At 45.7% G+C, this 23,532-nt stretch overlaps 1 protein-coding gene across 1 annotated transcript in view; it reads right to left on the bottom strand.

Moving 5' to 3' along the window:
* ptpn18 (protein tyrosine phosphatase non-receptor type 18) overlaps positions 1–19,270 on the bottom strand; it is a gene marked incomplete at its 5' end in the record, with an annotated part of 32,004 nt that extends 12,734 nt beyond the window's left edge. Inside the window, 10 exons of the mRNA XM_079238769.1 lie at positions 607–684; positions 896–962; positions 8,030–8,172; positions 8,559–8,621; positions 8,696–8,764; positions 9,046–9,084; positions 9,814–9,909; positions 10,188–10,264; positions 11,481–11,589; positions 19,199–19,270. Of these exons, the coding sequence (XP_079094895.1) occupies positions 607–684; positions 896–962; positions 8,030–8,172; positions 8,559–8,621; positions 8,696–8,764; positions 9,046–9,084; positions 9,814–9,909; positions 10,188–10,264; positions 11,481–11,589; positions 19,199–19,270 (813 nt within the window). The remainder of the gene's footprint in view (positions 1–606; positions 685–895; positions 963–8,029; positions 8,173–8,558; positions 8,622–8,695; positions 8,765–9,045; positions 9,085–9,813; positions 9,910–10,187; positions 10,265–11,480; positions 11,590–19,198) is intronic.
* Between the last annotated feature and the right edge of the window lie 4,262 nt (positions 19,271–23,532).

The following is a 23,532-nucleotide window of genomic DNA, read 5'->3' on the forward strand; positions in this document are numbered from 1 at the left end:
GCAAGATAAGTACGGACACAAGTCCTTTGTCTGAGGCCATAAGAAGGTCATTATAATAAATTATTTCTGCTCAGGTGGGCATGTAGCTGAGCTGAAACTATTTTCACCATCTAGTCTGGATGGTAAACGACTGCCATGGGAATCATATCTTATATCACTTTCTGAGACTTTTGCATCATTTTATGGTAAAAACTTTGGGTTCAACAGGGTTTTGAGCAACATGGATCTGTCTTCTGCCTCCTGGTGGACACATGTTAAACTACACGCATCCTGACGTCTCAGTGATAAATAAATATTTCAGATGGGACTTGATTAAACCCTTCAATCTAATTAATTACAGGCTTTGGAATTAACATTGGGAAAATGCATTTAATTTCATTTCTATTTCAAACAGTAGAAAGAAAATAGAACATATTTAAAGTTGAAATGTCATTTTAAGCACTTTGACCATCAGTTGCAGTCTCCAACATGTCTTTTACATGTTTCTGTCCTTCATAATTAACATTAAATAAGGACATTAACATGTGACAGTAAAGCAGCAGACAAGGTGAGAAAGATATAACCCCTGTGGGGGTGGCAGGAGTTGAACGCTGCGTTCATACGTACTTTGGTCTGAACTGCTGACGGTCGCTGCTCCCGGAGCTCCAGAACGATCTTCAGGATGCTGAAATCTGCTGCGATCTGCTGCAGAAGCACAAACGGGACTTCATGATCCTGAAGTTTAATAATAATTCTGACATCATTCTGCTGGTGTTTAAACCCTGCAGAGGGTGTGTGAGGAGTTCCAGGTCAGACATGAAGAAATGCGGAAACAAAACCAAACTGGACTCCTGCTAACCATTTGTACAGAGCTTGTAAACATGACACGCACAGCTGCATCATTATCATCTGTTACCTTGGTAACCAGAAGGTCATGGATGTAGTCGAGAGCGCAGACAACTCCTGTCCTTCCACAGCCTGCGCTGTAAAACACACACAGATAGGAACAGATGCAGCGTGTGTGTTAACAGTGCCGTCGTTAGCAGGTGTTACCTGCTGCATATTCACAGCCTGCTGCTGCCGTGTGCGTGTGTGTGTGAAGCTGCCATATGTGTGATCTTCCCTGTTGCATGTTAATGACCAGCTGACCTGCCATCACTTCTGCTGGCACAAACAAGCTGCAGTGATGATGAGGAAATAACAGCCGCTCAGAGGAAGATGAACTGTGTTTTGCTGTCGTCATGACGACCAAAGCAAATTTTCAAGCTGCAGATATTTCTGCCTGAAGTTAAATCTGTGAAAGTTAAAATCCATCCTGCTCAGTGTTGACAAATTGATTTTATTTCTTTTCCACGGTTTCCCGCTTCAGGGTACGGTTTCCCTCTTCACCGTACGGTTTCCCGCTTCAGGGTACAGTTTCCCGCTTCACCGTACGGTTTCCCTCTTCACCGTACAGTTTCCCGCTTCACCGTACAGTTTCCCGCTTCACCGTACAGTTTCCCGCTTCACCGTACGGTTTCCCTCTTCACCGTACGGTTTCCCTCTTCACCGTACAGTTTCCCGCTTCACCGTACGGTTTCCCTCTTCACCGTACGGTTTCCCTCTTCACCGTACAGTTTCCCGCTTCACCGTACAGTTTCCCGCTTCACCGTACGGTTTCCCTCTTCACCGTACAGTTTCCCGCTTCACCGTACGGTTTCCCGCTTCACCGTACGGTTTCCCTCTTCACCGTACGGTTTCCCTCTTCACCGTACAGTTTCCCGCTTCACCGTACGGTTTCCCGCTTCACCGTACGGTTTCCCTCTTCACCGTACAGTTTCCCGCTTCACCGTACGGTTTCCCGCTTCACCGTACGGTTTCCCTCTTCACCGTACAGTTTCCCGCTTCACCGTACGGTTTCCCTCTTCACCGTACAGTTTCCCGCTTCACCGTACGGTTTCCCTCTTCACCGTACGGTTTCCCTCTTCACCGTACGGTTTCCCTCTTCACCGTACGGTTTCCCTCTTCACCGTACAGTTTCCCGCTTCAGGGTACAGTTTCCCGCTTCACCGTACGGTTTCCCTCTTCACCGTACGGTTTCCCGCTTCACCGTACGGTTTCCCTCTTCACCGTACGGTTTCCCGCTTCACCGTACAGTTTCCCTCTTCACCGTACGGTTTCCCTCTTCACCGTACAGTTTCACTCTTCAGGGTACAGTTTCCCGCTTCACCGTACGGTTTCCCGCTTCACCGTACGGTTTCCCGCTTCACCGTACGGTTTCCCTCTTCACCGTACGGTTTCCCGCTTCACCGTACAGTTTCCCTCTTCACCGTACGGTTTCCCTCTTCACCGTACAGTTTCACTCTTCAGGGTACAGTTTCCCGCTTCACCGTACGGTTTCCCTCTTCACCGTACAGTTTCCCGCTTCACCGTACGGTTTCCCGCTTCAGGGTACAGTTTCCCGCTTCACCGTACGGTTTCCCTCTTCACCGTACAGTTTCCCGCTTCACCGTACGGTTTCCCGCTTCACCGTACGGTTTCCCTCTTCACCGTACAGTTTCCCGCTTCACCGTACAGTTTCCCTCTTCACCGTACGGTTTCCCGCTTCAGGGTACAGTTTCCCTCTTCACCGTACAGTTTCCCGCTTCACCGTACGGTTTCCCGCTTCAGGGTACAGTTTCCCTCTTCACTGTACGGTTTCCCGCTTCAGGGTACAGTTTCCCGCTTCAGGGTACGGTTTCCCGCTTCACCGTACGGTTTCCCTCTTCACCGTACGGTTTCCCTCTTCACCGTACAGTTTCCCGCTTCACCGTACGGTTTCCCGCTTCACCGTACGGTTTCCCGCTTCACCGTACGGTTTCCCGCTTCACCGTACAGTTTCCCGCTTCACCGTACGGTTTCCCTCTTCACCGTACGGTTTCCCGCTTCACCGTACGGTTTCCCTCTTCACCGTACAGTTTCCCGCTTCAGGGTACAGTTTCCCGCTTCAGGGTACAGTTTCCCGCTTCAGGGTACAGTTTCCCGCTTCAGGGTACAGTTTCCCGCTTCACCGTACGGTTTCCCTCTTCACCGTACAGTTTCCCGCTTCACCGTACAGTTTCCCGCTTCACCGTACGGTTTCCCTCTTCACCGTACGGTTTCCCTCTTCACCGTACAGTTTCCCGCTTCAGGGTACAGTTTCCCGCTTCAGGGTACAGTTTCCCGCTTCAGGGTACAGTTTCCCGCTTCAGGGTACGGTTTCCCGCTTCAGGGTACGGTTTCCCTCTTCACCGTACGGTTTCCCTCTTCACCGTACGGTTTCCCTCTTCACCGTACAGTTTCCCTCTTCACCGTACGGTTTCCCTCTTCACCGTACGGTTTCCCTCTTCACCGTACGGTTTCCCGCTTCACCGTACGGTTTCCCTCTTCACCGTACGGTTTCCCTCTTCACCGTACGGTTTCCCGCTTCACCGTACGGTTTCCCTCTTCACCGTACAGTTTCCCGCTTCAGGGTACAGTTTCCCGCTTCAGGGTACAGTTTCCCGCTTCAGGGTACAGTTTCCCGCTTCACCGTACAGTTTCCCTCTTCACCGTACGGTTTCCCGCTTCACCGTACGGTTTCCCGCTTCACCGTACGGTTTCCCGCTTCACCGTACGGTTTCCCGCTTCACCGTACGGTTTCCCTCTTCACCGTACAGTTTCCCGCTTCACCGTACGGTTTCCCTCTTCACCGTACAGTTTCCCGCTTCAGGGTACAGTTTCCAACTTCAGCGCACAGTTTCCCGCTTCAGGGTACAGTTTCCAACTTCAGCGCACAGTTTCCCGCTTCAGGGTACGGTTTCCAACTTCAGCGCACAGTTTCCCGCTTCAGGGTACAGATCGAGATGATTCCACTGAATCCAGATTCAACGGAATCTGTTGAATTATTTATTATGAACTGAAATGTATGAAAACTTACTGAATCACAATTAAATGGCTTCAAATAATTCTTCGATGACTTTATGGTGAATTGGTTTGCAAATAAAGCTGACCTGAAAGATTAATTTATAGAATTGCAGAGGCTTTATTTTACTGTCCATCTTCTAGCAAGTTGGGCAAACAGTGGAAGGATAATACAATGCTTGGTGTGACCAAACATCAATATTGTCTGTGACATTGTTAAAGGTGTCATCACTTGGTCTTTTCATGTGTCCACTGTCTTCTAAGTGTTTTCAAATAATTGTTTAAAAACTTATTAAACCAAAAAAATGAAAGTGCTTTTCTGACCTTTTATTTCTAACAAAATTTTTCTCGTCAGATTTCATGCGAGATTTTGATGAACACAGATGTTAGTTTAAGTTGTTAATGATGATATTTAGATGTTTTAGCCAGGAGCCTGAAAAATGTGGTGAGATCTATCGTGATTTCTACATGACAGATCTCACCACGTTGCTCACCACAAGTCTGGTTGATTTAGTCACTGATGTGGTGCGTAATACCTGGTGTAGCTGCCGTGTTACTGTATAGACAAATGACAAGAAGTGAAATATCTTGTATAAATAAAGCAACACGGTTTGGCTGCAACATCCTGATGAAGCTTCCTGCTGACCTATGTAGATCCGTGTGTCCTCTCTGGGATAAATAAAGTAAATAAAATATCCATCTTTTGTGTTCTAATTATTGTCTCTGTTAAGCTGCACATGTGGAAATTCTGCTAATAGAAAAAGAACAGGAACACAGCAAGATATTACTTATTACTGTGCTTAGAAAATAAAATGTCTTTTTCATTTCTCAGGTGTTCAGAAGGAAGGATGAAGTTCCAAACTCCCCCGTGTCTGATCCAACATCCTGGCGTGGAACCTGTCTGTTTAAATGCTTTTTCATTACAAAATGCAAGAAACATTTATTAGCATGATGTACATTTACCTACTGGAGGAAATGAGAGGGAAGTTAAGCTTCTATACCCAAAAAATTCAGAAATAAAGCTAATCAAATGGCAAATAACTTTAAATGGTGGTTATATATGTTCTTGCCATTTTATACAACAAATAGTAACTTTGCTGCAGTCACTTTTGAATATAAAATGTAAAGCTGAAGTAAAAAAATAACAGCTCATTGAAACAATGTTTTTTTCAGTGTACAGAAATAAAATAAATGCTCACTTTTAATGTAATAAAAAATATATATTTTTCACTCTTTGTTATTGATTCTGTGAACACAGTAGCTGAGTTTCCTGGGTTAAATGTGGTTACTCCAAGATACTTGTATTCCTCCACCACCTCCACCTCTTCTCCCAGGATGGAAACAGTGCTTTGTTTATTCTTGTTCCTCCTGAAATCAACAATCATCTCTTTTGTTTTGCTGCTATTTAATATGAGATGACTGTCACCGCACCATTTAACAAACTGACTGACCAGTTCTCTGTACTCTGCTTCTTGTCCATCCCTGATACACCCAACAACTGCAGAGTCATCAGAGTATTTCTGCAGATGACAGGACTCAGAGTTGTACTGGAAGTCTGAGGTGTACAGAGTGAAGAGGAATGGCCAGAGTACAGTTCCTTGTGGTGCACCAGTGCTGCTGACCTCCATCTCAGACACACAACCTTTCAGTCTCACAAACTGGGGTCTGTTTGTGAGGTAGTCATAGATCCAGGTGGTTGTGGAGGTATCCACCTGGAATTTATGGAGCTTCTCACATAAAGCAGGCTGAATGGTATTAAAAGCACTGAGAAATGAAAGAACATGACCCTCAGAGTGCTGCCTGAATGGTCCAGATGGACCATCAGGCTGGTCCCCCTTTAACTTGAAGCCGGTGATCTTCTTCATTCCAGACCACACATCCCTCAGGTTATTCTGCTGGAGCTGACTTTCTAACTTCTTCCTGTAGTCCTCCTTGCACTTCTTAGTTTGTGTTTTAAGTTGTTTTTGTGTTGCCCTCAATAACTCCCTGTCTCCATCCCTGAAGGCTTTCTTTTTGATGTTCAGCAGCTTTTTCAGGTCACTGGTGATCCAGGGTTTGTTATTGGGGAAGCACCTCACTGTTCTTGTTGGGACGATGCTGTCCACACAGAAGTTTATGTAATCTGTCACACACTCAGTCATGGCGTTGATGTCGTGTCCATGAGGTTCACAGAGGACGTTCCAGTCTGTAGCCTCAAAGCCTCCTCTAAGAGCATCTTCAGCTTCAGCAGACCAGATTTTGATAGTCTTTGTGATGACTGGTTGCTGCTGAACGATGGGCTTGTAGGTGGAGGTGAGAAGAACCAGATTATGGTCAGATCTTCCTTAAGGAGGCAGGACAGAACAACTGCATCCATTATTCATATTTGCATAAAATAAGTCCAACATCTTATTTCCTCTGGTGGAGCAGCTGACAAACTGCTGGAATGTTGGTAGAGTTGCAGAGAGGGAGACGTTGTTGAAGTCTCCGGAGATCGCCATGAATGAGTTTGGATGCTGTGTTTGTAGCCGAGCAACGACGGAGCTGATGATGTCACAGGCTGCGTCTGGTGCGGTACCAGGTATTATATAAACCTCTACCAGAATAACACAGGTAAACTCTCTGGGTAAATAATATGGACGGAAGCTCACAGCTAACAGTTCCATGTCCCTTGTGCATATCTTCTCCTTGACAGTAACGCTGGTTAACCAGCACTGCAATTCCACCACCCTTTAGCTTTCCGCTGTGTTGTCTACTGCGGTCTGCACGGACCGTTTTAAAGCCTGGTACAGACACATTACAGTCAGGGATGTGTTCATGCAGCCATGTCTCGGTGAAACACATAATACTGCACTCTCTGTATTCTTTCTGAGACCTTGTTAGCATCTCGAGCTCATCCGTTTTGTTAGCTAGCGATCTCACATTACCCATGACGACGGTCGGGAGAAATGGTTTAAATCTCCATCGCTTTCTCCTCTGTCTCACTCCCGCTCTGCATCCTCTTCTCTTTTTTTTCAACTCCATCAGGATTTGATGTGTTGTTTCGCCGATAAACCTGATTTGGGAGAGGTTAAACAGTTGATCCTGATTGTAAACCAGTCTTTAGTTGCCATGGAGACTCATGATAACAAGCCTTGAAAGAGCCAAAAATATGAAAAAAAATCTTCCTTGTAGCACACCCTCCGAACCGGCATGAAATCCTCAGAAAAAGATATCTAATTTGAGGTAATATCTATGCAAGAAGACTTTGTACTTTTAAAAAAAGTCAAGATAGCAAGTCAGAGCTACTACAATCTGCTGCCAACAGACGGCGCAATCTAGAATGAGATAGATATAAGAAAATAAAACATATGGCTCATTTGTACACAGCAGGAGGTAAAACCTTTTGGCTTATCCCGTTAGCATTAGCGTTAGCATTAGCGTTATCTGAATCAGGTTAAGTCACATCACAGCAAAATATAACTTTATATCAGTAGCAAAACTTACCAACTGCATTGATGGTGAGCCGCTTAAAGTTGCAAATGTCCCGTCTTCACCTGTTTTTTTTTTACCAAATGTTTGCAAAATGCACAACCAGGTTGCAAGCAGGTTCCGGTGTTGGTTTTTGGAACAAACAACAGAGCAGTGGACATGGGACAGCTGTTTCCACATCTTCTCACAGCTTGTTGATAAGGGGCTCTGTTCTAGGCCTGCCTAGGCCTAGAACAGGGGTGTGTTTAGGCCTAGAACAGGGGTGTGTTTAGGCCTAGAACAGGGGTGGGTTTAGGCCTAGAACAGGGGTGTGTTTAGGCCTAGAACAGGGGTGTGTTTAGGCCTAGAACAGGGGTGTGTTTAGGCCTAGAACAGGGGTGGGTTTAGGCCTAGAACAGGGGTGGGTTTATGCAATTACCCCCTCGGACGACAAAATCTCGGGGGCAAAGTTTAAAAAACGCGTTTGCGAGACTTCAGCCTTGTGGACAGTTTTACTGTGAACAAAGCGCCCAGACGGAAAAACTCGACCATCTTCAAAACAAAAAGGCTTCCGGGGACGTTGACACTTCCGGTCAATGCCAATACGCACGTTTTAACTAACGTAGATCTTCGGGTATATGGAGTAGAAATGTAGGGCCTCAGTTTGCAGGTTTGTTTACGCGGTTCCCATGTCACTCCTTAGACAGGAATGTGTGTGTACCTGCAGTGTATCAGCATAGGTGAGGAGTGAAATCCCTGGCTATTTCTGGCTCGATCCAGCAGGTCCAGAACTCCCGAAGTCTCGTATGGAACGTCATGATCTGGCCACGACAGGAACTGGTACTGAACCACTGAGCGAGTTTCCTGTAGGTAGAGGAGTAGGGACAGAGAGGATGAGGTGCAAACCACATGAAGAGAGGATGAGGAAGAATAATGAGAGGAGAAGAAGTTTAGGATGGAAAAGGAGGAAGAAGGGAGGAAAAGTAAGAAGGAAAATGAGAAAAAGAAAGGAGGTAGATGGAGGTCAGTAGAAGAAGAAGACATGAAGAAGATGAAACAGAGGAAAGAGAAAAGAAAAAGAAGAGAGGAACACAAAGGTGAAAAGGAAGAGGAAGGACAGGTAGCAGAGGAAAAGAAAAAGAAGGAAAAGGAGGAAGAGGAGTAAAATAAGAAGATGGAAAAGAAAAGATGAAGATGAGCAGGCGAAAGATAACGAGGAGGAGGAAGGAGTGAAGATGAGGAGGAGAGACCTGCTGGAAGGAGACGCTGATGTTTCTGAGAACGATGTCCTCGTTGGGTCGCGACTCCCCCTGCTGGACGAACACAGAAACTACGTCACACCCAAACAGATGACAATAAAACTTCCTGACGTCACGTCCGGTCTTACGTTGCTGACGGTGAAGGGTCCGAACGCAGCCACCTGACGAGCTGCAGCCCAGTAACACTCACATTTCCTCTGCACAAAACACACGCACACACACAGACACATACACACACATACACACACACATTTACACACAGACACACACACACACACACACAACGGAGGAAAGATAAATGAGATAAGTTAATCGTTTATGTTTCAGTGTCTGGCAGAGAAAAACAACTCATTCTACATAAATTCAGTTTTACAGGTAAACCTGAGACAAGAGGACGTTAAAACATCCGACGGTGATCACACTTCACATCTTAACAATTAACAAGAAAAAAACAGCATCAGATTATATTTTATTTTACCTTTCCCATCTCTATCTCCCTGCAGGCCATGACTATCACCTGGAACACAATCATTTATTAGTAAGAACTTCCTGACGATGATTCATCTTCATGATTTCATTTTAAAATGAAATGTTATTGAAATATAAGTGACAGTAAATATATTTAATTTCATAACAGTCTGTGTTTTACAGTATTATGAATTGTGTGTATTTTGAGGGAAAAATATTTACATGAATTTCAACTGAATTTATTTTTAAATTTAATTTTGTATAACTTATTCTTTAATCATTTCTTCAATCTGATTTAATTTCATTTAGTGAATGAAATTAAATCAATCAATCAAATTAAATTAAATTTAATTCCATTTTAAATGTAAAGTTTTTTAGAATTTCATCTTCACAGACTTGAATTTATTTTTTTAAAAAAAAGTTTTTCAAGTTTAAAAGTTTTAAATTTTTTTAAAAGTGAATTACTGTAGTAAATTAAGCTATAATATTAAATAAATTATATAAAAATGTGTACACACACTATATATATATATATATATATATATATATATATATATATATATATATATGTGTGTGTGTGTGTGTGTGTGTGTGTGTGTGTGTGTGTGTGTGTATAAACCAAATTAAATTTTAAATAAAGAAATATACATGTATATGAACTGAATTAAAGAAAAACAGACCAGATTATTGTTGTGTATTTACAAAATATCTTAAATGTGTTTTTAGATAAAAGTAATAAATTGCGGCTCAGACTAATTCCTGGAGACAGGTGTTTGACCTTGACGTCGAGCTGCCAGATCATCCTCCAGAAGTCGCAGACGGTGGAGCTGAGGGGCCCCTGACAGGCCACGTACCTGCAGTCTCCTGACGCCCCCTGCTGGACAAACTGCAGTGTTAAAACCAGGCACTCTCACACACACACACAGACACGCACGCACGCACGCACGCACACACACACACACACACACACACACACACACACACGCACACACGCCCGCACGCACACACACACACACACACACACACACACACAAAGACACGCACACACGCACGCACACACACAGAGACACGCACACACAGACACGTGGTGTAATGGGAAAAGTGTGTGCATGTTAAAGTCATGTTTCCATGACAACTGAAAGAAAACATCACCTTGATGAAGCTGGCGTTGATGTAATCAGAGCTGGAGCCTGAGGTTGGAAGAGACAAAACCACACGAGACTGGTCGTCTGCACAAACACACACACACACACACACACACACACACACACACACACACACACACACACACACACACACACACACACACACACACACACACACACACTGCTGGAAGATTATTTTAGAAACTGATGTGAAACGACCATGAAGATGAGAAACTTCCACCATCTCATGATTCTGCTGAAGCGTCCTGCTGTCACAATAAAACCAGTCCTGAACTTTTAGTTTGTACGTTTCGTCTTCCTGCTCGGACGTTGCTTCCGGTGTCGTCCAGGGATACGTACTGGGCCCAAAATGCTTTATTTATTGCATATATGACATTTAAACGGTTTTCAGAAGTAGGTTAGTTAGTTTTTACTCTGGAGAAAACTCCCAGGAGTCACGACAACAGAGTTAAAATCATAACATAAAGTTTAAAGGTTTTATTCTGATATTTTATGATAAAATGAAACTAGAACTATATTGTCTGGAGTATAAATACAGACGGTGCAGAAGCAGTTGGTCCAGAACAGAACAGAAGGTCAGGAAGCCTCAGAGTGAACAACGTAAACATTCTCCACCCATCGCTGAGTGGAAGGACAAATCTACTGATCTGTCAGTTTTTATCCCAGAAAAAACAGAAATAATGAGTTTAATTATTAATGTCAGTCAGAGAGAAACATTTCATTAAAACCAGAAACAAAGAAATGAAATTATCAGGTTTATTTTCTGACCATTAAATATTTCTGGATCCAAAGAAACCACCAGGAAGGGTTGAAAAAACACGTCTAGAACATGGAAATCACATGTTAGGAAGGAAGGAGGGAGGGAGGAGAGAAGGGATGAAAGGAAGGAGGGAGGGAAGGACGGAAGGTAGGAACGAGTGAGGGAGGAGAGAAGGGATGAAAGGAAGGAGGGAGGGAGGAAGGAATGTAGGAAGGAAGGAGGGAGGGAAGGACAGAAGGAAGGAGGGAGGAAGGAAGGAAGGAAGAAAGGAGGGAGGAAGGAAGGAAGGAAGGAAGGAGGGAAGGACAGAAGAAAGGAGGGAGGAAGGAAGGAACGAACGAAGGAGGGAAGGATGGAAGGAAGGAAGGAGGGAGGAGAGAAGGAAGGAAAGAGGGAGAGAAGGAAGGAGGGAGGGAGGGAGGAAGAAAGGAAGGAAGGAGAGACAGAAGGAGGGAGGGAGGGAGGAAGGAAGGAAGGAGGGAGGAAGGAAGGTAGGAAGGAGACAGGACGTGTCCTCACATGGCAGGATGTCTTTGTATCGGTTCTTCTTGATGTTCTCCTTTAAAGCGCCGGTCTCAGTGGTCAAACCCAGATCTCTTTTTAACGTTAGCGACTCTGAACGCACCACCTGCACAAGCACACACACAGACACACACACACGAACGCATGCAAACACACAAACAAAACTGTTAAAAGCTGTTAAATGCGACTACAGAAACTGACCCAGAGAACATAAAAAGCCACGTGGAGACAAAGTTCTGCACAGAAATGCAACACGAGAATAAATCAATTAACAGGGAAAACATGATGTTGTTCAGTATCTACATGTGGAGTTCCACCAGGGTCCATGTTGGGCCCCTGTTGTTCGGTATCTACATGTGGAGTTCCACCAGGGTCCATGTTGGGCCCCTGTTGTTCGGTATCTACATGTGGAGTTCCACCAGGGTCCATGTTGGGCCCCTGTTGTTCGGTATCTACATGTGGAGTTCCACCAGGGTCCATGTTGGGCCCCTGTTGTTCGGTATCTACATGTGGAGTTCCACCAGGGTCCATGTTGGGCCCCTGTTGTTCGGTATCTACATGTGGAGTTCCACCAGGGTCCATGTTGGGCCCCTGTTGTTCAGTATCTACATGTGGAGTTCCACCAGGGTCCATGTTGGGCCCCTGTTGTTCGGTATCTACATGTGGAGTTCCACCAGGGTCCATGTTGGGCCCCTGTTGTTCAGTATCTACATGTGGCATTCCACCAGGGTCCATGTTGGGCCCCTGTTGTTCAGTATCTACATGTGGAGTTCCACCAGGGTCCATGTTGGGCCCCTGTTGTTCGGTATCTACATGTGGAGTTCCACCAGGGTCCATGTTGGGCCCCTGTTGTTCAGTATCTACATGTGGCATTCCACCAGGGTCCATGTTGGGCCCCTGTTGTTCAGTATCTACATGTGGAGTTCCACCAGGGTCCATGTTGGGCCCCTGTTGTTCGGTATCTACATGTGGAATTCCACCAGGGTCCATGTTGGGCCCCTGTTGTTCAGTATCTACATGTGGAGCTCCCCAAGGCTCCATGTTGGGCCCCTGTCGTTCAGTATCTACATGTGGAGCTCCCCAAGGCTCCATGTTGGGCCCCTGTTGTTCAGTATCTACATGTGGAGTTCTACCAGGCTGCACGTTGAGCCCTTGTTGTTCAGTATCTACATGTGGAGTTCCCCAAGGCTCCATGTTGAGCCCCTGTTGTTCAGTATCTACATGTGGAGTTCCCCAAGGCTCCATGTTGGGTCCCTGTTGTTCAGTGTCATGATTTGTTAATTTGTGTTTCTCCTTAGTTCTGGTTTCCTGTTTTGGTTTGTTAGTTCTGCCCTTGCTTATGTCATGGATTAAAATTACAGCTACTTTCCTGTATCCTGGCTTCTCGTCTCCTGCATTTGGGTCCAAAATCTCCACATCCACATTGTTCAGTATCTACATGTGGAGTTCCACAGGGCTCCATGGTGGGCCCCTGTTGTTCAGTATCTTCATGTGGAGTTCCACAAGGCTCCATGTTGGGCCCCTGTTGTTCAGTATCTACATGTGGGTTTCCACAAGGCTCCATGTTGGGTCCCTGTTTTTCAGTATCTACATGTGGAGTTCCACCAGGCTCCATGTAAGAAACAAATAATTATGCTGATGACACTGTTATGTGTATGTCAAATAAAAACATGGTTGTTCTTGATGTTTCTAGACAAAGATAAAATAATGTGTTTCTTGTTGGGACTAAAGATCAGCATCCAGAGACAAGAGTCTGGCTTCACTCTACAATGGAAGCAATGGATCATTGATCCTGATAGTCTACCTCGTCTATGTACCTTTATGTCTATTCTGCCTATTTCAGCTTCTTCTATTTATTTTAATTAATGCCTTTCATGTTTTTTTAATTTCCCTTTTTATGCATCTTCTGCATCCTGCTGTAACGCTGTTAAAGCTGAAGGTTTGTTACAGGTGACTCTTTACCTGAACTGTATCTAAAGTGGATGTTTTATGTCATTACTGTTTAGTGAAGTTGGTTTTAGCATGTAAAGCACATCCAAGCCCAAATCATGAATTTAGTCATTCCAGGTTGAATGACTGTAATTATTGTTCTGAAAAGTCTCGTTACTTTGGGTTCTAAACGTAGAACAGGAGGCAGAATCTTCAGGCTCGCTGTGGAAAAGCATCTTGATTGGCTTTAGAAGGCAGATTAGACATTTACTGAACTTTGTTAATTATTAAAATTTTTGTATTTATTGTGAAGAACTTTGAGGTTTTATCAGTGAAATGAGCTCAGTAAAAAAACTTTACTGATTCCATCACAACTAAAAAGATGATGTAAACGCCACAAAACCGAAAAGAGAGTGAATAAAAGCAGAAACGGTTGTAAATCAGCAACTGAGGAGGAAAACCAGAACCTGAGGCGCTTCAGGTCTCAGGATTATGACAGCATTATTCATTTCAGGAATAACGACTGTGGCAGCAAGTTAATGATGAAACCGCCAGAGAATGAGGAAGCAGGAGTCCAGACGAGGAACCAGGAAACAACCTGACGACACCTTCCACTGACAGGAAACAGAATCACATAAAACCTGTTTCGGTTTTAAAGCAGGTTCAGATGGATCCGTGTGGCCATCTCAGCTCAGTAAAGGGCTGTTTCACACAAAACCTGACTGGAGGTGGTTTTATCTACCAGTCTGCTGCTGGGTCGGATAAAATATCCACTTTCAACCGAGAAATTCCTCATAAACGTTTTGATTGAAGTCGATTTGGTGCAACATGTCTCACGTGAAAGGTGGAGGTCTCTGAGACCGCTGACGGGTGGGAACATCCTCAGGACAGGTGGAGGACAGGTGGAGAACAGCAGGATGACAGGCGGAGGTGAGGAGAAAAAAGGTCATGTACCTCGGGGCCGCACCAGAATGACGCGGTCCGAAGATACAGAGAAAAAAAACTCATACACTGAAGCACAAACTAAAACAAGACACACAAAGTCCAGGGAGGTGGTGAGTCATGTGGGAGGGGACGGGGGGTGGTTGAGGAGGGACAGAGCGTCTATGAACATCTCTTCTTCCGTTCTCAGGGGGGGTTGCGCCGGCCCAAGCCCGCTGGGAAGCCGAATCCAGATATGATTGTTGTTTGGGTTCCAGGCGAGGAAAACAATTTGCCCTCGGCCTTGAGTCCATAGCCGATCTCAGGCAGGCAGCTCCAGACAGCCGAATGGGGGGGTCAATTTCCACCGATTCTAGGAGACATCTTCTCCATGTTGTTGTCGATTCTGCGGACCACCTCTGGGACCTCCGCCAGATGACCAGTATGGATCAGACTGGCATCCTGCTTACGGTCGAGTCCAGTCAACACAAGAGTCTGTGCACTGCCAGCCCGGCACATACCGTTACAGAATTCTGGCAGCCTGCCAGTTGTTGCCAGAATCTCACGGGTCTTCAGGTAGATCAGGACTCCACCAGCGCCAATCAGGAGAATCCCGATCACCAATAATCCAAAGATGTAAACATCCTCCACGTCCTCAGAGGACAGAACCGCCAGACACATTGGTCTCCACCTGGCCCATGAGTCCTGAACATATCCAGCTGGAAGCGTCCCCTCAGGACATGTGGGCTCCCCTCTGCCAGATCTCCGGGTTGATAAAATTTGATCAATTTCGTTGAGAGACCAGCCGATCAGATCCATGATGTAGTTTGAGTGGAAGTAAAGAGATGTAAAAAGAGGCTCCGAGTCAGACAGGACAAAGTCGCAGAGTGGGAGGAGAGGGAGGAAACAGGAACCCAGAGAGAAGCGTCCTCCTTCGCTGAGAGCAGGAGCAGGAGAGAGGATGATGAAGATGATGAGGATGATGAAGATGATGATGATTATGAAGATGATGAGGGTAATGAAGAGTATGATGAAGATGATGAGGATGATGAAGATGATGAAGATTATGAAGATGATGAGGATGATGAAGATGATGATGAAGGTGATGAAGATGATGATGAAGATGAGGATGATGATGAAGATGATCAGGATGATGAAGATGATGAGGATGATGAAGATGATGATGATTATGAAGATGATGAGGGTAATGAAGAGTATGATGAAGATGATGAGGATGATGAAGATGATAATGAAGGTGATGAAAATGATGATGATGAGGATGATGATGAAGATGATGAAGATGATGAGGATGATGAGGAGGATGATGAGGACGATTAAGATGATGAGGATGATGAAGATGATGAAGATGATGAGGATGATTAAGATGATGAAGATGATGAGGATGATGAAGATGATGAGGATGATTAAGATGATGAAGATGATGAGGATGATGAGGATGATGAAGATGATGAGGAGGATGATGAGGACGATTAAGATGATGAGGATGATGAAGATGATGAAGATGATGAGGATGATTAAGATGATGAAGATGATGAGGATGATGAAGATGATGAGGAGGATGATGAGGACGATTAAGATGATGAGGATGATGAAGATGATGAAGATGATGAGGATGATTAAGATGATGAAGATGATGAGGATGATGAGGATGATGAATATGATGAAGATGATGAGGATGACGAAGATGATGAGGATGATGAATATGATGAATATGATGAAGATGATGAGGATGAGGATGAGCGACTGTGAGAACTGCAGCTCGACATGAATATTTCAGACCCGTCTGGTTTCAGTCTGACCTCAGCAGGTCTGTGGTTGGACGAACCGGCGATGAGCTGCTTTTTCTGTCCCGTTGAGGCGAAGCGCTGTCACCTGATCTGGTTTCGGCCGGTTTGCGTGCAGACGTGTCACTAATCAGGTCAGAGGTTCAGGCCGTCAGGTGGATCATATAACACATCTATAAACACGATCAGGCTGAATCTTCAGGTTTCTGGCTTTTAGTTCTCTTCATGGTTCAGTTCTTCTTTAATTTCTGTTTCCAGTTCAGTAATCTCCTCGTGTTGGTCAGTAATCCTCCTGGTTTCATTCTGTCTGGTTATTTCAGTCGCTTTACGCCGGATCGAAACAGCTGCTCCTCGTCAGTCATTAGTTCCTTATTAGTGAAAATGCTCCTCGGTCTCTCGTTCAGTTCTTTCCTAACGGTTCTTTGCTTTTCTTTGTTAGTTTTAGTCCTGATTCTTGTTTTTCATCTTCATCCTTTGGTTTTGTTGGATAAATCCTGGTCCCTCCATGTTCCTGCTTCTCCTCTTACTAACCTCCTCATGATAAAAGTTGTATATGTTCATGATGAGAAGTTCAGCTTTTTAAAAAGATTCAGCTCTTTTGACTCGGTTCCCTTAGAAGAGTCAACTCTTCTTTAGGTTTGATGTGGAGCTTCTGTTTCAGCATCATCTGGTGTTTATGAGTGGTTTGTTTGTTGGTAAGTAACTTTTTTATGTGTTTTACAATCGCAGCTTTATTTTAAGAAATATTTATTCATTCATTCATTTTCCGAACCGCTTATTCCAATTCAGGGTCCCAGCCGGCTTTGGGCGACAGGCAGGGTACACCCTGGACAGCTCGCCAGTCCATTGCAGGGCTGCACAGAGAGACAAACAACCACTCACGCTCACACTCACTCCTAGGGGCAATTTAGAGTGACCAATTAACCTATCATGCATGTCTTTGGATGGTGGGAGGAAGCCGGAGTACCCGGAGAGAACCCACGCATACACGGGGAGAACATGCAGACTCCACACAGAAAGGCCACTGACCAAACCAGCCAAGGATCGAACCAGCGACCGTCTTGCTGTGAGGCCACAATGCTAACCACTGCGCCACCGTGCAGCCCAGAAATATTTATGTTTTTGGGTTTTTTTTTTTAATCTTTAAATGAACAACTAAACAAAGCAACAAACCAAGTAAATCAAGTAAATAAAGGTAAAAATCTGAAAATGATGAGACTTTAAATTCATAAATTGTAAAATAAACCTGGTTTCCAGTTCTGTCTGTGAACCGGGCCTGGACCACTGCCCTCCCTGCTTTCCTTCTGTACAACGTGGCAATAACCCCGGCTGCAGCCTGGAGAATGGGGCGGGGCTGAATATTGAGTTAGACGTCAATCAAGTGTTTGGATGTCAAATGGGTGTGGTTAGACAAACAATGGGTTAGGATTAAATGCTAGCAATGGCCACCAATCAAAATGTTGAGGGCTGCCGCCTCCTGGGTCGGTGCATGGCTGGCTCCGGGGGGGGGGGGGGGGGGGGGGGTTGGGGTCTGCGCCTGGGGGTGGCTGCCAATGGCCCCGGTCTCGGGGGTCCTCCTGGCGTGCCTCTTGCCTTTGTGTGGGAGGGGTCACACTGGCATGATCTTCTCTGAACACGTTCCACTCTGCATGTTCTGCATGTGACACAGTCACCGAGTCGTCTGCAGGTTTATTCACTAACAGCAGCTAGTTTTCTCATTTCTGTTTGTTTCTCATTTATATTTAATTTTTTACATTCATAGTTTAGTTACTATGATCTAAAGTTGGCTTGTATGTGTATGTATATGTGTTCATACTGGCAAGTGCGTATATGTTTGTACGTATGTATGTGTGTGTATATGTATGTGTGTGTATATGTATATATATTGTTTTTTTCTTTTTGTTTTTGGGTTATTTTTTAGTTTTTTTCCCCCCTCCCTTTATCTCTTTTACTTTTCCTATGAGGTGTTTTTTCTCCTTTCTCTTTCTGTCTTTCGTCTGTCCTCTCTGGTCCAGCAGTACAAAAGAGGAGAAAAAAAATGTTGAGGTGTCGGGGTTAAACCCACTACAAACCCACCACACACCCCCACACACCCACCCACCACACACACCACACACCCCCTACACCCCCTACACACCCCCACACACCCACCCACCACACACACCACACACCCCCCACACACCCACCCACCACACACACCACACACCCCCTACACACCCCCACACACCCACCCACCACACACACCACACACCCCCTACACACCCCCACACACCCACCCACCACACACACCACACACCCCCTACACACCCCCACACACCCACCCACCACACACACCACACACCCCCTACACACCCCCACACACCCACCCACCACACACACCACACACCCCCTACACACCCCCACACACCCCCTACACACCCCCTACACACCTGTAAGTTAGCGTGACTGCGCCGTGTCTTTACGTGAGGTTGTTTTGATTGCAGGTGAACGTTTGTGATGCTGCCGGCTGGCAGGTGTCTGGAGGCCAGCATCGGCATTGGGACTGGTTCCAGCGTTTCAGGTTGTCTGGAAACTTTTCGTTTATTTTAGGTGAATTCTGAGTCTTGTCTGGAATCTGCAGCTTTTTATTTTTTGTTTCATGATTTAAAACACGAAAACATTTCAAGAAATCCAGGTAACATTAATTCCTGGAATGGAGGTCTAAAAAAGGTCAAAACCTCTGATTCCGTTTGCAGTCGAGCCCCAACCTCACGTTTAGATATAAAATGATAAAACTATGAAATAAACTCGACATGAAAGCTTGAACAGCCGAGTCATGTGACCGACACGCTCTGCATGTTGGAAGTTTGCATGTTTTACACCAGTCCTCTCCCAGCTCGACCGCTTTGTGGGAATGTCTGGCAGATCATTTGAATAAACACAGAGACAGCAGCAGCTTGTTCCAGGAAGGTCAAACAAGTCAGGAGAAACTAACTGCAACCAGCCCGAGCAGAACCGGAACCAGGTTCAGAGTTTAGACTGATGCCGCACAATGAAGTCGAAAAACTGGTTCAGACTCACATTGTACTCCTGCTCCACCGTCCTGGAGTCCACAGCCTTCAGTCGGTCCAGCAGGGAGGGCAGCAGCTCCATGTCCGGTCCAGGAAGTCAAGCAGGTCCAGTAGAACGAGTAGGTCCAGCAGGTCCACTAAGTCCAGGAGGACCTGTAAGTCCAGTAGCTCCAACAGGTCCAGTAGATCGAGTAAGTCCAGCAGGTCCAGTACCTGAAGCGAGCAGGAGCCCCTGGTCTGAATCTGAAGCCTCTGAGCTTCCGTCTGTCTTACCTCCCACTCAGCGTCTCAGTTCTGCCTCTGGGTTAATGATTGAGCAGCGGAGCGGCGAGCCTCAGTGGCCGGGCGGAGAAGCAGGAAGCAGGTGAATGTCAACACGTCACACACCTGCAGCTGATGCAGGAATGCTCGTCACTGCTTCCAGGCGCGCGGAAACAGAAATGACCACAAGTGTAAGAGAAGTGTGAGAATCTCGTGTCACAAGTCCAACCGCACGTTAACGAAACCCAGACTTCAAAATCCTCCAGAGCCTTCGCTGCAGTGGAACTCCTCTTCCTCTCAGCCTGAGATCAGCGAGTCAGTCATCTCTTTTAAAAAGCAGCTGAAACCATGTTTTCCTTTCACTTAGTTTCATCTGGTTTGATGGTTTTCTTCCTGTTTTATGCTATTTTAAGGTTTTTCTGCTTTATTGAAAAGCACTTTGGGATTTTTTGTCTTGAAAGGTGACATGAATACACATTTACTGACTGCTTACTTCAACTTTCTTTTCTTCATGTTGCCACATTGGCCTCACCAGTCCTGGTCCAGTCCTGGACCAGAGCACAGCTGGGTGGGGGTCTGCAGGACTGCAGGACCCTAAACCTTTTGATAACTGCTGCGTGGAAACACATATAAACCAAAAACAGAGCATGACTCTGAACAAGGAGAACATCTGGAACCGATCCCTGAACCGTTGAATAAACCAATCCCTAAACTGGACCCTGAACGATCCCTAAACCGCACATTAGACCAAACCCTAAACAATCCATGACCCCGATTCCTAAACCGATCCCTGAACGATCCCTAAACCATCCCTAAACCGGTCCCCAAACCGATCCCCAAACCGATCCCTAAACCGATCCCTAAACCGATCCCTAAACCGATCCCTGAACCGATCCTTGACCCGATCCCTAAACTGATCCCTGAACTGCCCCATAAACCAATCCCTAAACCGATCCTTAAACCGAACCCTGAACCGCACACTAAACCGACCCCTAAACAATCCATGAATCGATTCCTAAACCAATCCCTAACCTGATCCCTGAAAAGATCCATGAACCGATCCCTAAATTGATCCCTAACCAATACCCGAACCAAACCGTGAAAAATCCTTAAACCGATCCCTAAACCGAACCTTGAACTGCACCCTAAACCGGTCCCTAAACAATCCTTGAACCTATCCCTAAACCGATTCCGGAACAATCCCTAAACTGATCCCTAAAACAATCCCTAAACAATCCTTAAACAATACCTAAACAAACCCCTAAACCAAATCCTGAACCGCACACTAAACCGATCCCTAAACAATCCTTGAACCGATTCCTGAACACATCCCTAAACGGATCCCTGAACTGATCCCTGAACCAATCCCTGAACTGATCCCTGAACCAATCCTTAAACTGATCCCTGAACCGATCTCTGAACCGATCCCTGAACGATCCCTAAACGATCCCTAAACCGATCCCTAAACCGATACCCAAACCGATACCCAAACCGATCCCAGAACCAAACCCTGAACGACCCCTAAACCGGTCCCCAAACTGATCCCTGAACCAAACTCTAAACCAGTCCCTAAACTGAACCCTGAAACAAACCCTAAACCGATCCCTGAACGATCCCTAAACCATCCCTAAACCGGTCCCCAAACCGATCCCTGAACCAATCCCTGAACTGATCCCTGAACTGCCCCATAAACCAATCCCTAAACCGATCCTTAAACTGATCCCTGAACCGATCTCTGAACCGATCCCTAAACCGATCCCCAAACCGATCCCCAAACCGATCCCTAAATGGATCTCCAAACTGATGTCTGAACCAATCCATGAACAGATCCCTAAGCAGATCCCTGAACAGGTCCCTGAAATTATCGCCTCCTACAGGTGGCAGGAGGGAAATGCGACTGATACGATCCTCACTCGCAGGTTTTAGGTTTAGTCCTTCCAGCAGGTGTACTTTGATGCATTTCTGTTTCAGCTCCGTGTGGAAGCAGCGAAACTGCTTCGTCAACGAGAAAATGAAACCTTCTCGAAGCCGGAACAGACTCAACACGGAGAATGTTTGAGCTTCACAGAGTTTTACTTCTCCAGAGAATTTCACTTCAGGTCTGAAACTGTTTGATTGATGGAAACTTTACAGTAAAAACAGATAAAGCTTGTCAGTGCCCTGCTATTCTACAGGTACAAGACATTTTCCTGCTGGTATATTTAATTCTGCACATTTATTTTAATAAACCATCAATTTAAAATTCAGGTGTGTTGCAGCAAGGAAACACTGAAAATCTGCAGGACATTGGCTCAGGAGGTCCGATGCTGGATTTTCAAAGTCTGAGGAACATTTTTCCACAGTTTTTACATTCAGACGATTACCAGCATCCAGTCTTGTCTTGTGCATACTCCCTGAATCATACCCTGTAGATGCTGGATTTTCACAACTTTTAGATCCAGTTTGCCTCAGATTGGTGAAGCTCTGTTCATCTTTCTATCTGAGAGATGCTGCCTCTCTGAAATGCTCCTATTATGTGAGTCCCATGCATACAGAGATTCCACCAGAATACCTAGCTGTCAAATGCTCCTCCAGAGTCCCTTTTATTGCTCATTTTCCAACTTTTGACAGATATGTTGCTGCACCAGATTCACTATCAGCTCATTTTTTCCTCAGTTTTCATCATCTGTTGACTTGAAACATAGACTGAGGTGATGAGATTTTAACCACTGGAGCGTTCATCATATAAATGTCTTCATTTTGAATGCAAATATGGAAACACGTGGATGAATAAAAACATATAAACGAAGCAAATATATTTAAACACAATGGAGTGGGTATTTCGGTTGTAGGAAAACGCGTCAGAGTGAGACATCTGTCGTGCATCACCTCTCTGCGACCGGAGCTATAGCTCTGCCCCCTGTAGGCCGTCTCCCTGTAGCTCCGCCCCACATAGCACCGCCTCCCCTGCTAGCCTAGCCTGCTAGCTCAGCCTGCTAGCTGGCAGCACAGGTGAACATGGCCATGTCGCAGGCGCTGTCCGAAGAGGAGTTTCATCGGATGCAGGTAAGGAAAACACGGCAGGTGTTTTTTCTGTCCGGTGAGCTCACAGAAAGGTGACTGTCAGTGTTGTGAGAAACACCTGTGCTGCGCAGCGGCCAGGTGCAGTGTGGCTTCGCGCAAACCCGGACACCGTTAGCCGCTCCGGGGTGTGGGCAGCTAACGGTGTCCGGCGGTGGCTGCTGCTGATGCAGCGGTGGACTGTCGGTGTTGATGTGTGACTATGGGGAGGGAAAATAAACCTGAATCATGACAGCTGACTGTCTGAAGAAGAAATACCTCCCATTAGCTGTCAGCTCGTTAGCTTGTTAGCTTAGCATCGCTCTGGGGGAACAGGAAAAGTGGAACCGAACCGTCTGCTGCCAGTTTTCTCCCAACATGTTGGCTCCATCAGGATCCCCCTGATGACAGTCACGAGGTCTATACGAGGTTGCTGGCAGGTTTTGTTATTTTCATGTGCGGCGGTGAAACTCCATGAATAAAAGATCAGATACTGAATGACGGTTAGCATTACAGCTAGCTAGTCGCCGTGTTTACAGACTGTTTCTGCACCAGTTTAATGGTTTTCCTTCCTCCCTGTGTGACTGGTCCATCACTGATGTGTTTAACCAGGTTATCACCAGAAGTTAACCAGGCTCTACCTGGTCTGTAACCACGCTGTAACTGGACTGTAACCGGGCTTTAACTTATCTGTAACAAGGCTGTAACTGGACTGTAACCAAGCTGTAACTGGACTGTAACCAGGCTCTAATGGACTGAAACCAGGCTGTAACTGGATGGTAACAAGGTTGTCACTGGACAGTAATCAGGCTGTAATTTGACTGTAACCAAGCTGTAACTGGATGCTAACTGGACTGAAACCAGGCTGTAACCAGGCTGTAACTAGACTGTAACTGGATGCTAACTGGACTGTAACCAGGCTGTTATTGGACTGTAACTGGACTGTAACCAGTCTGTAATTGGACTGTAACTGGACTGTAACTGGACTGTAACCAGGCTGTAACTGGATGGTAACAAGGTTGTCACTGGACAGTAATCAGGCTG

This window comes from Telmatherina bonti (assembly GCF_933228915.1).
Source record: "Telmatherina bonti genome assembly, chromosome: 4".
NCBI classification, from domain to species: Eukaryota; Metazoa; Chordata; class Actinopteri; order Atheriniformes; family Telmatherinidae; genus Telmatherina; species Telmatherina bonti.